The 16,837-nt window shown below is 35.8% G+C and overlaps 3 protein-coding genes and 1 pseudogene across 5 annotated transcripts; 2 read left to right on the plus strand and 2 right to left on the minus strand.

The window, feature by feature from the left end:
• The first annotated feature begins 2 nt into the window (after positions 1 to 2).
• Positions 3 to 2,833, plus strand: LOC107909341 (B3 domain-containing transcription factor VRN1). 2 transcript variants are annotated; one of them, XM_016836823.2, is made up of 5 exons: positions 3 to 221; positions 375 to 1,040; positions 1,173 to 1,625; positions 1,721 to 1,997; positions 2,104 to 2,833. In XM_016836823.2, the coding sequence occupies exons 1-5, from the start codon at positions 114 to 116 to the stop codon at positions 2,325 to 2,327; spliced, it is 1,728 nt and encodes a 575-aa protein (XP_016692312.2). In that variant the 5' UTR covers positions 3 to 113; the 3' UTR covers positions 2,328 to 2,833. The 2 variants fall into 2 exon arrangements, with proteins under 2 accessions (XP_016692312.2, XP_040936580.1); XM_041080646.1 differs by having other exon boundaries at positions 80 to 221; positions 386 to 1,040.
• A 311-nt stretch (positions 2,834 to 3,144) lies between these two features.
• On the plus strand, positions 3,145 to 6,760 carry LOC121209652 (protein root UVB sensitive 4-like; annotated as a pseudogene).
• Positions 6,761 to 6,780: 20 nt separating this feature from the next.
• On the minus strand, positions 6,781 to 12,396 carry LOC107944479 (extra-large guanine nucleotide-binding protein 1). 2 transcript variants are annotated; one of them, XM_041080658.1, is made up of 8 exons: positions 10,750 to 12,396; positions 10,515 to 10,652; positions 10,326 to 10,430; positions 10,031 to 10,216; positions 9,308 to 9,488; positions 8,696 to 8,937; positions 7,965 to 8,128; positions 6,781 to 7,610 (listed from the first exon to the last, which is right to left on the minus strand). In XM_041080658.1, exons 1-8 carry the CDS (start codon positions 11,917 to 11,919, stop codon positions 7,031 to 7,033), a joined length of 2,766 nt encoding a protein of 921 aa, XP_040936592.1. In that variant the 5' UTR covers positions 11,920 to 12,396; the 3' UTR covers positions 6,781 to 7,030. The 2 variants fall into 2 exon arrangements, with proteins under 2 accessions (XP_040936592.1, XP_040936588.1); XM_041080654.1 differs by having other exon boundaries at positions 8,696 to 8,940; positions 10,750 to 12,346.
• A 1,409-nt stretch (positions 12,397 to 13,805) lies between these two features.
• On the minus strand, positions 13,806 to 15,594 carry LOC107944478 (protein JINGUBANG). Its single transcript, XM_016878301.2, has one exon. The coding sequence runs from the start codon at positions 15,536 to 15,538 to the stop codon at positions 14,012 to 14,014; it is 1,527 nt and encodes a 508-aa protein (XP_016733790.1). The 5' UTR covers positions 15,539 to 15,594; the 3' UTR covers positions 13,806 to 14,011.
• Positions 15,595 to 16,837: the final 1,243 nt, after the last annotated feature.

Raw genomic sequence — 16,837 nt, forward strand, 5'->3', positions numbered from 1 at the left:
ATGTTTTTAGACAATTATTTGCAGAAACTCTCATAGTATAGTAACCCATTCAGCAGTCCCTGGAAACCATCAACCCGTATTTCGAGTTATTACTTCCTTTTATCCGTTCAAGCATGGCATCTTCTTCATACCAGCAAGGCAATGACCATTTAAAGTTTATAAGCAACTCACCTCACTTTTTCAAAATAATTCTCCAAGACACTATCCAGAATGGAAAACTTGTAAGTATTTTTCCAAAACTATTCTTCTTTTATCTTATAATTTTTTATTATCTGTTAAGTAATTAGTTCATAGCAGAAAAACATCAGTTTGTTGTAGGACATTGTATTTTACTGTATATATATTTGCATACATTGATAAGAGTTCCTTTTCAGGGCATTCCCAGAAAGTTTGTGAAAAATCATGGAAATAGCATGTCAAGCCCAGCAATGCTGAGTGTCCCATCTGGTGAAGTATGGAAGGTGGAACTGACGAAATGTAATGGCAAAATATGGTTTGAAAATGGCTGGCTAGAATTGTCAAACCATTACTCTCTGGAGTTTGGGCATCTTTTGGTTTTTAGATATGATGGGAATAGCAATTTCCATGTAGTCATCTTTGATAGGACTGCTACAGAGATCCTATATCCATACACCAGATATAATCATATTCATAGACGATCCAATATTGACAAATCCAAAGATGATGACTCTACACAGAACCTAGAGGACATCTCTACAAGCAGAAAATTGAGAGAGAAATCACAAATGCCATGTCCACAGCCTTGTAAGATGATGCACAGTACTAATTCAGCTATCAAAACCGAAATCGAGTGCAATGGGAAGTCCGAATTCCTAGCTCAACAAATTAGGTATGAAGGATGTCCAGCTAGAAATGATGATAAAAGCACTAGACATCGTATAATTCAACAATTGAAGCCTCATGAAAAGGATGATGCTCTTGAGAGAGCTAGTAAAACTTTCAAATCCGAGAACCCATTTTTCCTGGTTGTCATGCAACCATCATATGTTGGTCTCAGTCACAGTAAAGGATATAGACTGGTAAGCAATCAATTAAGTTTCCGCTAGACCATATGCATGCTGTTTCAACCCATTACTTCACTAATATTTAAGTTTTTTCCATTTCTGTTGCTTGAAAAGTCGAAGCTTGTTTCACAATTTTGTTTTGTGCAGGCCATACCAGCTAACTTTGTGAGAAAACATTTGATGGAAGAGCTTTGTTCTATAACTCTTTGTAACTCAAGTGGGAAAACTTGGATTGTTACCTTCAAGAACAATCAAATAGGGAAAAAGCGAACTTCATATCTACTGACTGGTTGGGGTACTTTTGTACATGATAACAATATCCGAGTCGGTGATGCTTGTGCCTTCGAGCTGATAAATAGCATCGAAAAATCCTTCAATGTAGTCATTTACCAAGGCCCGCATACAAAGTGTTATCAGTCATTATCTTCAACTGATATCATTCGTCCCATGAAACGGAAGGATCAGTCATATGCAAGTCCAAGCGGCTCAGAAACATTGACTGCTCTCGAAAAAGCTAAAGCTTTTCAAGTAGCTAGTGCCTTCAAATCTGAATATCCATTTTTTATTAGTGTATTACAGCCATCATATTCACGTAGAATGGTGAGTGTTTCAATTGAAACCTGCTAGCCATTTCAAAGTTCTTATAACTCCACCATGCGGATGATATAATGCCATGTGTGTCTTTGTATGAACAGAATATACCAGTGATATTTGCTAGGAAATATCTAGCAAAGATGCACAAAGAGGCCATACTTCTCCTTTCAAATGGAAAATCATGGCCAGTAATATATTGTCAGCACAAGATTGAAAGTACAGGGGCAAATGCAATATTCGGTAGTGGTTGGCGTAGGTTTTCTCATGATAATAAGTTAGAAGTCGGTGATAGTTGTGTCTTTGAACTGATTATGGCTGCTGAAACCTCAATGAAAGTAACCATTTATAAGAAGCAGGCTGTCAAAGACTCATCTTTGGGTAACTAGGATCTGTTTCAGTACTATATATATAATCTATATTCATTGTTCATGTGATTTGTATATATATATATGTTTAATGGTTGGGTTTTGTTCTTGAAAAACAGCTGATAATAGTAGAGAGAAACAAGTTGAACTCCATGAAAGCTCGGTGATTGGAACCAAATCTGCTTTGATGAATGAGAAAGAAGATATGTTTAATCTGCTTCTTGATTATAACTGTGATGCCTCGGGAGAAACCTTGGATGACATTTTGATGTCAAATATCAGTTCTCCAGGTAAGGCCTTAGAAGAGGCAAGTCAAAGCTATCAAAGCTTTACAAGAGAATGAAGCAATCCAAGATACCAACCAGTCAGATCGATGTGTTTGATTCGCTGAATAGTTATGTTGGAATGTTTTCCTTAGTCATGACTGTATAACATGCTACTGATGCTGTCTTGATGAACATTTCACCTCAATAAGGTGCAATTTTCCTGTAAAATTAGTTTGCTATCACTCTTGGTTCTCATTTTCCATTGTAGCATTTCGTGAATTAGGGACCAATTTATTCGTTGTCGGAGAGAGCACAGCTTTGGTTGCTACTGAAATAAACACACCAATACGGATGTTTTCGGATCTAGTAGCTGATGCCTTCATTTCGGATCTAGTAGCTGATGCCTTCATTTTGTAGGCTTGATTTTCTCTGTTGCACTTGTTTGCCACTGGTTGGATTCAACCATTGCCCCTATCACCCTGATGATGACAGTCCTTTATGGCTGCTTTTGCCTCTGGGACAGGTTTTATCATCCAGCTGATGTTCTCTGCTCATTGTATTGGAGATATGCTATAGCATTTTATTACCCTTCTTTGTACATACATGTGGAGAGCGTTTTAAAGCTTCCAACCAAAGGAGGAGTGCAATATGACTTACAAACACTATGAGTTTACATTAAAGAAATTCTAATATAAATGTACTAGCGAAATTTATTTTTTAAAGATATGAAAAAATTTAAAAATTAAATTTGAAATTCAAGTAAATAATTTAACTTGGTCAAATGACACTAATAAAAAGATTAATTCTTTCTAAATTAGGAGCTGAATTCTTTCCCAAAGCACCTTGAATTGAAACGTTTCGTTTTAGTCCAAAAATAAGTATGCGGTTTATAGTGTAACTACCTTTATCCTTTATCAACTCTGTTTCTTTCTTAAACCCTAAACCCTCCCCTATTCCCAGCCAATCCCCACCCCTTAAAATACACTAAGAATTGGTGGGAAAATCGTTAGAAAGCCCTAAATTTCATTGTCCCCGATTTCTCATGCAATCCACTATTTATTACAAACCTTCAACTTCTCATAATTTCCAACTCCCATGGAAATCCACAAAAAACCCTGCTTTCAAAACCTCCAGATTGTCCTCAAAAATTCCAACTTTGACCAATTCGCTAAGACCCCAAATCACGTTCGACCTTGAAGGGGGTGCAAACGATGGGTTTCGGCCATCTAACCCGGTCAAGCTCCCGGTAGTGATACAGAGGCACGGAAAAGTTTCGAGGTACTTTTGGGATGGGAGTCGTGTTAGGTTGCTTAGTGTTGATGGCGACGGCGTTGAAGGCAGAGGTTCTCGGGTGCCGTTTTGTTTCGATTTGGATAAGGTGGTTGAAGCTTCAAGCTTGGCTATTAGGAACTTTTTTATTCCTAAGCAAGTCAGTGAAAATTATATAGGCTATGTGAAGTGGAAGTTTTTGCACAGGGTTTTTAGCTCTGCCCTTCAAGTTCTTGCTACTCAGGTAAATGGAATATTTAGTTTTTTTTTGAATGCAAAATTTTAAGTGGAATTTTTCGTCTTTTTTTTTTTGGAATTTTGATGTTAATGTTATACTGTATGGTTATATTATGCATTGGATTTTGACAGTTTAAGGAGAAAAAAATTATACATTTGCATCTTCTCGTTGTTAGACGTTGATTGTAATTTTCACAAAACTGTATTTAACTTATTTTTGACAGAATGTGGTGAAAACAGGCAATGTTTCGGGCTATAGGAATCGGGTATTCTCGTTCACTTACGTCAGCTGCTGCACTTAACTGGGTATTGAAGGATGGACTTGGACGATTAAGCAGGTGTATTTATACAGCTAGTTTGGCATCTGCTTTCGATACCAATTTGAAGGTAATTGGCTCGTGCTCATGTTATTATGATTCTTCTTAATCACAGTTTTGCGGTTACCAGTTATCTTACTATTTGTAGTCTTATCTCGTTTGAAGAGTATCTTACTATTTGTAGTCTTATCTCGTTTGAAGAGAGTTAGGTTTACAACCTCGATGCTGTTCACTTTTAGCATTGGAGTTGAACTGCTCACTCCGGTATTTCCTCACCAATTCTTGCTTCTCGCGTCATTGGCCAACATTACAAAACAAATGAGTTTGGCATGCTATATGGCAACCAGCGTAAGGATTCGGTGTTCATTTAAGTGTAGCATCTTTTAACTTTCATCATCTCAGTCTTGGGATTTTTTTCACGTTATATGCTTTGGTGTTTTAATGTTTTCCACCATGAATGAGCAGCCTCCCATTCATCGAAGCTTTGCAATAGCTGATAACCTTGCTGAAGTTTCTGCAAAGTCACAGGTTACAGTTCGTCCTTCAAATTCATTGCATGGTTGATACTTTTTGTGTGGAAAATGCTCTGATCCTTGGAATTGTTTTCAGATTCAATCAGTATGTTTCGATAACCTTGGACTCATGCTTGCTGCTATCTTGAATATGTTGCTCAAGAACAATCAAAGGTTTATACTCTTTAATATCTCTACTGTTTCAATGATGTTGCTCAAGAAACAATGAATGGTTTATACCGGTTTCACTGTTTGCTATTTTGGACATGCTCATTTGTAACGGCAATTCAGTACCATTGATTAGGCTCATGCTTGTCTAAAGCCTTATATTAGATGAATTTGTTTCTACTAGTGCATAATTATGCTTGATCGTTCAACTCATTCTATTTGGAAATTAATTCCGGTTTTCTTGATTGTCCCAATTACGCTAGGCTGCAAACTGGACTACCTTTCATTCTATACCCTATTTTCTCAGCAATTGACCTGTTTGGAATATATCAAGGTCTGAAGCATGTCCATCTGCAGACCTTAACTAAGGTAGAATGTTTATTTTGAGTACATTTTCAGCTTTCTCATATTTAAGTTGTTACTCTGAAGAAATAAAAGAATCCACACGTATTTGCTCTGATACCATTAAAATGTGGCACCTCACACTTGACCCCTATGGGGGATCCAAATGTAGGATGTCACATTCTGTTCCCAGAGCAACTCAGACTATTATCATTCTTTTTCCTTGAGTTAAATGGACAAGCATGGCATAATCCGTAAGTTATACATTATGCACGTATATAAGGTCAAATGGACCCACGTAAAGTGGCCCAGGGTCTTACGAGGTCAAAACACAGAGTCAAGATACAAATCCAGTTATCCAAACTCAATCTATCAAGATGGAGGGTTGTCTCGAGACAGTGAAGCCATGTCTCGATATATGCCTCCCTGTTTCAAACTTGTTATGGGGTTCTTGTCTAGAGACAATGACCCTTATGTCTCAAGACACCTTATTCGATGTTCATTCCTTAGAGCATGCGGACAGTTGAAAAGAGAGTTTCTGTTTTCCTGTCTTAGTCTCTGGGTTTCTTAATTGGTTCTCTCTTTTTCTTTACCAACATTCAGGATAGATTGGAAATTATAATTGATTCATGGATTTCATCCGGATATGTACCTTCACCTGAAGAAGTGAGTAAAGATGAAGAAATCAATTTTATGTGGAGCAAAGGTAAAGGTTTTTTCATGGTTATGGTTTACCTTTTATTCACCATTTACCTGAGCTGGTAACCATGGATGAAACATTTGGATTAGGCAAAGAGCCATTGCGCATCAGAATAGGGTGCTTGAATCCCAAGGCCCAATTATCCAAGTTATCGGTGATGACAATGCAGTCTGTAAGTAACGAGGATCATTATTTCATATGCACGGAAATCTTCTACCGAGGATTAGCAAAAACTAGAGAGGTGCATATGCAATGCAATCTTTACTAGCTGTGTTTCACTATGGTGCTTACATGAAAAGATCTCATTTGTGCCTTTTGTTCCTTTTCATTTCGTTCTTGTACGAAACTCTAGCAAGGGATCCTTCTTTGCATACGTGAAGGAGCTCGCATGGCTGATGTTATAATGGGATTATTGCAGGTGAAAGGAATTAAGTTTCACATGTACTCACAAGCTTATGTTTATTGCTGGTGGCTAAATGTTGTGTTGTTGCAGGCTTGCAATGTTCGCAAGGCACTCCGTTCAAGCATGTGGGAAAGCACAACAAAGGCTAGTGATTCCTCGGACTTAATTCTCAAAGAATGGTTTAAACTGATTGATGATAGCAAGCGGTACGTACAGCAACAGTTCGGGCCGTTGAATGAACAAATGATGGTACGAGGTTGGGCACTTAAAAAACATTTTATTGAACACAGAAGAGCAGACACGGTACAGTTACATGGATGACTGAAAAATAAACATTCCCTTGAATCAAGTTGCTCTTCACAAATCATCGAAGAGTATTTGGGTTCGCATTGGTTCAATTCTTTTTCATTCAAGAAAAGCCAACAATACAACCATTTTTCACAAAATGCTTTGTTGTAATATTGGACATTTGTTCTCATTTAATTGTAAATAGAAAAGGTGACCCTTAGCAGTCATAATAAGGTACTCTGAAGTGATTGCTGCAATTAGCGCATCTTTAACATACTTGAAGAGCCATTAGCAAATCACTGAACCCTGCATTTCCATCATATATTACAAATGAATGTAATGAATTGTGTACAGAGGAAGAAACTAGACAAAGCATTTTACAAAAATACATCTGGTCTCACTGTATAAGAAATGGAGATTCACTATATATTCCATTATAATTTGTATTCTAATACCCTAATAAAGCACCATAGCATGAGTCATGACACTGTACACTGGCATTGATGACCAAAAAAGAGACCTTTTCTGACCCGGAAATTAGACATCAATGAGAGAAGGAACTTGCTTCGGTGCTGTAAAATGAGTGTTCACTTAAGCTGAAGTTGATTCTCTCTTCATCCCATTTTAGAATCTCCCTTGCAAATTTAAGTGCAGCATCAACGCTGTTGGGTTCCAGTCCCTTCACGTGTGAAACATACAACTTCCGGCCAGTGAGTGAAGAATAAAGTCTCTTGAACTTGACAGCAACATAATGGAAAGCTAACTGTCCCAGGGTAGGGTTATTATTAATGCTGTTGCTATTTGTATTTGTACGATGACGACTGATCAGGGGATGAAAATCATCAAACCACTCGCATCGAGTCAATGGTACCCGTTCTACCTTTTCCTCGAATATATCAAACTTGTTTAGTATTAAAAGGAAGTCCATCTGCTCAAATGTTGGATGAGTAACAATGGTTTCAAAGAATTTCTTGCTCAGTAGCATCTTATTAGTCCCATCAGCCGAGTACTGGTCATAGTCACTCAATGAAACACAGAAGATGACCATCCCAACATCTTCAAACATCTCTAGCCACTTGCAATTTTCTCCAAAGCCTCTTGCTTGCACTCTAATTAATTGGTACCTGAGATCCAAAACAGACTTTTAAGGATAAAAGACACTCCACAATAGCCTAATGAGTTTTTAAAATTCAATAGGCACTGTAGATCAGCACAGAGTACACTGGTTTAACAAAATAAGAAGTGATTTTTAAGTACCAATTGGTTGATAGCAATCAACAAGAACTACAGCCTCATCACATGCAGAAAACTTCATTGGAAAAAGCACGTGATTAAGACTTTGCTTGGTAAGAAAGGGAGAATTTGTTAATCTAATGGTCATTAATGTTGGCCATTAGATTAACATGCATTTCATCCTTACCTCTTTCCATTATTCCTACCAAGCAAAGCATAAATGTGCACTCAATATTGGCACCAACCTGAGCAATGAGTCATGCTGTTCAGCAGTGTCGATATTTTCATCGGGTGAAGATTGGGGAAAAGAAAAGTCGACACAGGCAAGACCATTGGAAGAAGTAACACCTTCAGCATAGAGGATATCTAAATCTGAAGGTTCATAGTCCGTTTTCAATATCTCATCAACCTGGAGAGTAGCAAAAAAAAGGTATTACAAAATAATTAAAAAAGACAAGCACTGATCATAGAGACAATCTGGCATAAAAGCTCAATACAAAATGTAGTGCCATACAAGTGCAACTGTGCAACTATTAGTGCAAATTGAGATTGCTTGACAGATCTGTGTTAAGAATGATAGACCAGTTTAAGAGGTCACTATAACTTTAGGGATTAGCCTAGATAGAAGGCAAGTGTATTGCTAAATAAACCAAATCTACGGACCATACACTTCAAAATGAAACACAAAGAAGTCAGCAACTTCTCCTTTTGTGTCAATTAAATGTTTGTCTCTAACCACATTCTGAGGGTACAATTCGTCATGGAAGCTAGTGGAACGTTAAATTTACATCAAGGACTAATTTAGTTATAGGCAACAAGTTGGAAAGATAAAAGGAGTATTATTCTTGAAACTAGTAATATGTTCAAGTAACCTTCATTATTCTGATACATAAACCTAGCTATATATATAAATCAATGCTCTCTGAGAAGTTACAACAAATTTAAACAATAACTTCTGCATCAACCATAATCTTACCCGCTCGAGGTAATAACTAGCAACACTGGGTAACATTTCCAATTCATTTCTCCTGTTGTAAGTTTCCTGAATGGCTGCATGTTTCCACAGCTCCTCAACTAATGGAGCATATTCACGAGTAGCAGCTGGAAAAATGGCTTCTAAATTGCCAGACACCATAGTCTTCAGAAGCCAGTCAGAGAATGATTTGAGCCTCGGGCCAATGGAATAGATAGTTTTGCTGTCAGCACCATCACTACTACCTGCTAATAAACACGAAAAAAGAAATAATTAGATGGTTCAAATAGAAATGCTATTAATCAATTCATTATGCTCATGCTGGATATGAAATGCTAACCTGCCTTGCAAAATTTCGAGAAAATCTAGACTTAAATCCATAATTATCCATATATAGAGAAGTTACTCATAAAGAAGTTGTCTATCAAAAACATAAACATTGTCATATTTGAACATCCAACAAGGGATATGAACTAATTTCTAGGTGTAATAAGCTTGTTCCTTCCAAAGTAATTGTCCTTTAATGACGGCAGAAACATGCATATACATTCACAAATCGATGCATATGCAGGTAAGAAGGATGATTTCGAGAATAAAATCAACACACAGCCTCACCTTCAGGTTCAGTTTCCTTGGAACTTATCCTTTTCCTCATTTCAGCCAAACTCTCTTCCTCAAAACGTTCACGGCCCTCAAGAAGGATGCCAAGATAACCATACACATTGGTTTGGATAGTCAACTTAATATTTTCTCGCTCATCCTCTGAGAATGGTACATCTTTATAAAGAATCTTTGCCTGAAACAATCCATTTCATTTAAAAGATCAATAATGAGTTGGATGCTGGCACAATGGTAAACAAAAGCACTGAAATCAAAGATGCATAAAATTTCAGGGACAATTTCCTATGCTCACAATTAAGTATATAAAATTTCCCTACACCATGAACTTGAGAATCATAAATGTTGTAACAGACTATCCCTGAGAGTCTATTCGCACTATTATCTCCGTAAAACTATGGTGTATCAACTACAGAAATATATAAATTCTATAGAACCTTTAGAGGATTATACCCCAAACATAAAGAGACCCATACGCTGGTTAAATAAATTTGATTGATGCACTTAAATATCTCTTTGTGTGCAGAGGATTATACCCCAAACATAAAGAGACCCATACGCTGGTTAAATAAATTTGATTGATGCACTTAAATATCTTTTTGTGTGCACATAAAGAATGTGAGGTTCTTATACAAGCGGTTTTAGCGATGAAAAGCTCTCTGCACAAGTACAACTACAAATCAATGAAAGTTAAGATGTGATTCCCAATAATTTATTTACCTGCTTAAATATGGTACTTGACCCAGATCCAGTAGATCCAACCAACAGAATTTTCTGTAATGTGCGCTGCTCAAGATAGTCAGGAACAGATCTGCTGGTCATGCTTTTCAGTTGCTCCTCACAAGAATTTGAAGATTTAGAAGGAACAGGCAGTGATAATACAGCACAGACAAGCTTTGTTCCAGCCTACATTAAATTTGAATGATAAACGAATGCTTAATAGAACTATCTTCATCCAAAAAAAGGAAAACATATAAATGCAAAGTGCATATTGATATATGCATATATTATATACCTTTCCCCATATATATCCTTTCGTATTTTTTTGTCCCTCTTCTTGGTATGACCCGTCCTCATTCACCCAAAAATGTGGGTTGCCTGCAACTTGAACCCCTGCCAACTGCAATGTTTCACCAAAATTGTCATTGATAATCTAGCACAATAGTGACCATCTAAACAACATTAGGTGTTTAGAAATTTAAACCTGCAACATCCGAAGTTCAACTTTTGTGATTTCTCGTCCATTTATAAAAACTTGTGTGTTTCCGTTGCTAGCATCTGGCCTGATAGAACCACCAACATTCAGATGGGGACTAATTATCTTCGAAGGTTTCTGTCCCTCCTGTGAATTGCAGAAGAATCATCAGTTTCCTAATAATACAAATGAATTCTAGCAAAGAAACCAATGAACAAAGTCATTAGAAAGATCCCATATTCACCTTTCCCCAAAGACCAGATACTTTATCATACCAATAGTTTCCGGGCTTTAGCTTCTTGGGTGGGTTAGGGCAACTCTGCAATATAGCTAGCTCCTCATACAAAAGAGCTTGACCATTCACACAAATATACTCAGGGGGCAGCTGATTTGCTTCACACAACTTTTCAGCCTTCATTATCTGTCTTACCTCCAAATCATTAAGCAAACGTTTAAGCATTCGAGAACACTTTCCCAAGCCTCCACGTTTCAACTCATCAATCGGAAATCCAATACAAGTAACACATTTCCTTCCTTCAGGCATAGACCCCATAGCTCTAAGCACACAATTACTACAATATTTAGCATCACAAACAATACAAACCTCCTTCTCAGTAAACCTATTCCCTTTAAAACATCGATAACATGACCCTTTCTTCCCTTTTGTTTGCGGCTCTCTTTTAACTCTAACAACCTGAGCTTGCACCTCATCTTGACTAAAGTCCTCGTCGAGTCCATCGTCCGATTCAATATCTCGAAAAGTAACAACCTGAGGCCTCCTAACATCACCATTTGACTCATTATTACAATCCCCTGTCTTAAGCGATGAAACACGCGAAGACGGGTAATCCAAACTCAAAACAGACTCGTTAGAACCCCAATCAGCTTGATTCAAATCATCATCATTTGATATCCTAGCTCGTGAAGAACTTCCCCTTGATTTATCAAAGCTATCACAAGAATCAAGCTTACTCGAATGTTCATTACTAACAGAACAAACCGCTGCTAATCCCCTCGAAGAACTATCATTATTAATAATCAATTCAGCTAACTCCCCAGACTCATAGCTACTCAACTCCCCAGATAACAAACAATTATTCGTATCCTCAGAAACCCTTTCTTCAAAAGCAATAACCGAAGTTGGTGAAACAGTTGGTTGAAGAAGCAATTCTTTAGAAAACTTGTTACGATCCGGTGCTAAAATTGGAGGCACAACCGGTATATGTAGTTCAGTATTCGAAAGGGGTACCTTAGAAACAACAGCCGCAACTGGGATTTTCTCGACGTTGATTGGAACAGCCCGTGGAATATCGTACGTCACCGGAGGACCGGTATACTCCACCGCAAAAGAATACTGTTGGTCTTCATCATTTTCTTCGCTTGGAAAACCAGCAACCTCCTTGGGTGGTGGCATTTTTTTCTGGGTTTTCACTGATTAAACAAAAGGGAGTAGAAGAGTTGTTCAAATTTGGGGAAAAAAGAAGCAAAATGAAGGTAAAGGGTAAAGGGTAAGGGAGGGAGGGAGGGAGGGTGAGGGAAAATGACAGCAAAAAAAAAAAAAGGGAAAAACAAAAAATTGGGTAATTTACTGGGATTGGCTTAGAATTGGAATCTAATTGTATAATTTAATAAATTGTTTTTCAAGATTTGTAAAAAGAGAGAGCATGCGGGGTATGAGCTGTGGAAGAACTTTTGTCTTTTTAGGTAAGAGGAGGGACCAACTTGTTCAGCTTATGTGAAAAACTTTGAGTGGTGGTGTATTGGAATTGGAGCTATCAAAGGCCAAAAAAAAAATTAAAGTATTGGAGAAAGCAGCCATGGCGGAATTTTGGATTTGGCTGTGGATTTTTCTTTTCGTTTTTTGATGGTAACTTTTGATTTATTTTGGTTTTAAATGATTGAATTGATGAATCTCTTTTTTGAATTTTGAACTGAAATAATAAGTACAAAATTTTGGGTTGAAATCATATGATAAAAACATCAATATTGAAGGATGTTAGATAAAGAAAAATAAGTATACTTAAGTGGGGTTTGAATAAGCTATTGGTTACGGTAGGATAGGTTTAGTTTATTTTTTGCTTTATATTAAATATTTTTTATAGTATTTCGTAGATAAATGTATCATCATCCAAACTAAACCTTATTATGAAACATCTTTTTAATAATAAATTTATTTGTGATTTAACTTTTAATTCGATTGATATGAATATGTGATTCGAATACGCTGAAATATATTATCTTCTTATTTATGAATTAAGAAAATGTTAAGCATTATGTTAAAAATATATATAATCAGAATTTATAATAAAATTATTCTAAAATATAAATAATACAAAGGAATTAAAATTTAAAACACCCACAAAATTGTTTGTTGGCATATCAAATTTGATTAAAGTTGCTTTTATCAAACTTTCATGCTTTGATATCAAGCAAGCACAATTGTAGTTTGTGCTAAAGATTAGGGCAATTAGGCCCCAATTTAATTGCAAATTAATATATATATAGATTCTTCTGGGGCTTCGTTGGACTAAAATAATAATTTAAAATTACTTTGAAAAATTTTATTATTTATAATTTAAAATTTTTCAAATAATAAAAATAATAATTTATTATTTTCGAGAGGGTCAAGGCATCATTCCTACGTTGAGATAAAATTAACTATCACTGAAAATGGTTAACGAAAGTTTAAATTGACATCTTTATTTTCGTCTTACTAAAATTTTGATAAAATTTCTTATAAAAAAGCATTTGTGGCATGACAATGAAATGGAGAAAGATTGTTTATTTACAAATATTAGATGGTGGATTTGAAACTGCAAAAACAAATCTTTATCCTTAGACAATTCTTATTGTTCGAAGAACATGTTAGGAAATGCAAGCTTCTAAATAGAGAAAAAGGTTGAATTAATTTATTACTATAGAGATCATGTGTAGGATGAAAACTCTTTCTTGCTAACAACGATATCTTACTAATGATGGAACATGCCAATATTATACAGGGACTCAGATTAAGATATGTTGTTAATGGAGGAGATGAGAAGATGGATAAAATATGCATCAAAAGTTAGAATATCTTAATGATAAATTTAGTTTTCAATATTTATATTTTTTTATTAATTTGGCCCTTTTTTATTTTTTGAGTTAAATTAAATTATTAACCTTTCAAAAAGAGTAACAATACTCACGTGCTTCATGTTAGCGTGATATTATTTATCTTATATATCACAAAGTCAATAAATAATTTAATAATTATAAAAAAAAATCAAAATTTTGAAAAATATATAAAAATTTAAAAGAAAATAACATGAACTACGAGTAGATTGGCCTAACATTGAATCGAAATAAAATTCGGATGTTTGTATGAGGAGAAAAAAAATGAAAAAACGGCAATTCGTTACATTTCCTTCTATCTTTGAATCTGGGCATGACATAACATCAATTAGGCCATGGAGATCGAGTCGAGCCCCGAAATTACGTTTAAGCTCTTCAATATCGTTTCCCCAAAGTTAAGTCGATGATGATGATGAGGTCGGCGTACGTTTGTCGTCCGATGAATCAATCTCATTCGAGCTTTGAATCGACTGTTCTTCCTCTGATACCCGCCAAATCTTCACCGACTTATCTAGGCTACCACTGTAAAGAATCCACTCATTTTCAGTCGATTCTTGATCCTTTTCGATCGCCAAACACTTAATTGGACCCTTGTGACCTTTCAACGTCGACAACCAACGATGCTCGTTCCCCGCCGTTCTTTTCCATATCGATATCGATTTATCTGCCGATCCGCTAATCACGAGATTCCCCGCCGTTACCAAACAAAGAACGGCCAATTTATGTCCTCTAAAAGCACCACCATGAGAAAAATGATTCTCACATTCCCAGTAATTAACCAACCCATCGGAAGAACCACAATAAACAAACTTAGAATCAGGGCTTACAGCCAATGCTGTAGTAGCACAATCCTGTTTCAACAATGTTTGAGACAATAAATGCCTTGTCCCTTTCCCTTCCAATTCTCGTCGCCAAACCTTCACCGTCCCATCCGCCGAACCGGTAAACACCAAACCATCACACCCGACAACGATCGAGTTCACCGCATCGTCATGTGCTTGAACCGATTCCAAACATTTCCAATCCGAAACACGCCACACTTTAAACGTTTTATCCCAAGAAGCAGAGTACAACAATGTTTTATCTTCGTTAAAACTCAAACACGACACTGCATCCGTATGTCTTAACCAAACATCACGACGACAAGGCTCCGTTTCGAAGTACCGTCTCGGTTGAATCGCGGCTTTTATATAATCTCTAATCTTCGGTAACGACCCAACTCGTTTATGTACTCCATTATTATCCATCTTACTCGAAACTTTCCAGACTCGAATTTTTCCGTCTCTATGACCCGTAAATATCTTATTTCCGACGACGACAATCGCTTTAACCAATCCACCACGTGATTTAAACCATGAAAATTCCTTTTGTTTCATCCAAACACGTATGTTTTTACTATCAGAACCTGTATATAACAAGTCCCCTATAACAGCCAATGAATAAACATGTCCTTCTTCACGTACTAATGACCCAATCATCTCCTTAGAACAGATCGATTCATCATCTATCGACGAATCGTAGACCACCAAAGCCGTCATTGACCACGGCGAATTCACATACGAAGATGGCGTTGAATTACCCGAAGAACTCCCTAATGAAGAACAATCATTACAATTCGTTAAACGCGAACCACCACCATTATCATCACACGACGTCGTTGGTGAACTACCCTTTGAATCTTTAACCTCCTCTATGCCGGCGATGGAACATTTTATTTTCGCCAGTTTCCGGCTGACGACGGAGCCTGTTTCTTCAAATAAAACGTTGAAAGCACCCCTTTTTTTAACCCTAATGGATTCCATGCAAAACAAGGAGGTAACGAAACCAAGGTAGATGATCCAACGAAAGGGTAGACCATAAAATAAAGTTACACCTAAATGAAGGAGAATAAAAAACGAGGGGAGGCAGTGGAAACGCAGCATTTGCAATGCCTTCCCCCCCTTTTCTTTTTCCCCAGAAGAGAAAATGATCGAACAACAAAGAATTTTGTGCCATTTTGTTCTTGTTCTTTAGAAGGTAGCTTGGATTATTGATTGTTGCTGTTTTGGGATTGTTTTTATCTTTATCCAATTGGGTTATGACACGTAAGATAGACTTGTCTTTTTCTTAAAACTATTTTTGGCCATCTTATTCAACGGCTTGTAAAAAGGAAATTTTATTTATGATCATATTTGGTTTTGGTCCCTTTATTATGCTTAAATTTGAAATTTATCCTCTATATTTTAATTCAACATAATTTCATCTTTCTATTTTTATAATTTCATTAAACAATCTAAACAGATAGCACCATCAACTATTACAATGAAAATGCTTACATTAAATCGAGTTTCTATTAGAGAATTTCACATCAAGATATAAACAGAGTATTAACGGTGCTAATTATTTAGACTAACCAATAATATTATAAAATTAGAAAGACCAAATTATGTCAATTTTAAAGTATATAAACTAATTCACAAATTCAAATATGGTAGACGACCCAAATTATGACATTTTACTATGCTAAAATTTTAGAATTTAATCATTGTACTTCAACTCAAAATAATTCGATCTCTTCAAATATTTAACAATATTAACTATTTCAACTAGCTAATGGTATTATAAGAATAAAGTGACCAAATTAAACAATATGGACCAAATTGAAATTTTGAGTAAAGTAAAGGGACAAAAACCATAATTTAATCTTTAGTTTTTTGTTTCCTTTAGGTTTAAGATTGTGGCTAAGAATGTTTGTAGGGAACAAGTTTTTTAGGGTTGTTTTTGGTTGCATGTAGTGAAGTTAGGATTATATCAAATATTTTTTAAGTCAAAAATAACTCCCGAAATTTAAGGTGAATGTTTATTTTCATAATAATAAAAAAAAGGATAATTTAGACAATGGATTAATTTGGTTGTTTTTTTTAATACATAATTAGTTGTTGATAACATACCTAACATAGATTTGGTTCTGTTTTTTTTATTGGATAATTTCATATTCAAATAGGACCAAATCCAGGTTTAGTAACTTATACAAATGGTTAAACTTGATTTGAAATCTATTACATAAATAATTTTTAAAATATTTCTCCAATATTTTAACAATCGGAGTGATAATGAACATGTATTTTAGTACTATTAAACACGCGTACAACCTCCAAGTTTGTAATTTTTAATTGTTTTTTTTATAATCATCAAAATAATATTAATTATAATTAAAAAAAAAAGGATCCCTGCTATATGCC

The sequence above is a fragment of the Gossypium hirsutum genome, chromosome A02 (genome assembly GCF_007990345.1).
Source record: "Gossypium hirsutum isolate 1008001.06 chromosome A02, Gossypium_hirsutum_v2.1, whole genome shotgun sequence".
NCBI classification, from domain to species: Eukaryota; Viridiplantae; Streptophyta; class Magnoliopsida; order Malvales; family Malvaceae; genus Gossypium; species Gossypium hirsutum.

Excerpts from the sequence above, each read along its gene's own strand:
- LOC107909341 (XM_016836823.2), top strand. The coding sequence starts at position 114 with ATGGCATCTTCTTCATACCAGCAAGGCAATGACCATTTAAAGTTTATA. Across the intron at positions 222-374 it reads CTATCCAGAATGGAAAACTT|GGCATTCCCAGAAAGTTTGT; the intron begins GTAAGTATTTTT and ends GTTCCTTTTCAG. Across the intron at positions 1,626-1,720 it reads CATCATATTCACGTAGAATG|AATATACCAGTGATATTTGC; the intron begins GTGAGTGTTTCA and ends TTGTATGAACAG.
- LOC107944479 (XM_041080654.1), bottom strand. The coding sequence starts at position 11,919 with ATGCCACCACCCAAGGAGGTTGCTGGTTTTCCAAGCGAAGAAAATGAT. Across the intron at positions 10,431-10,514 it reads TTGAACTTCGGATGTTGCAG|TTGGCAGGGGTTCAAGTTGC; the intron begins GTTTAAATTTCT and ends GAAACATTGCAG. Across the intron at positions 7,611-7,964 it reads CAGCATGACTCATTGCTCAG|GTACCAATTAATTAGAGTGC; the intron begins GTTGGTGCCAAT and ends TTTGGATCTCAG.
- LOC107944478 (XM_016878301.2), bottom strand. The coding sequence starts at position 15,538 with ATGCTGCGTTTCCACTGCCTCCCCTCGTTTTTTATTCTCCTTCATTTA.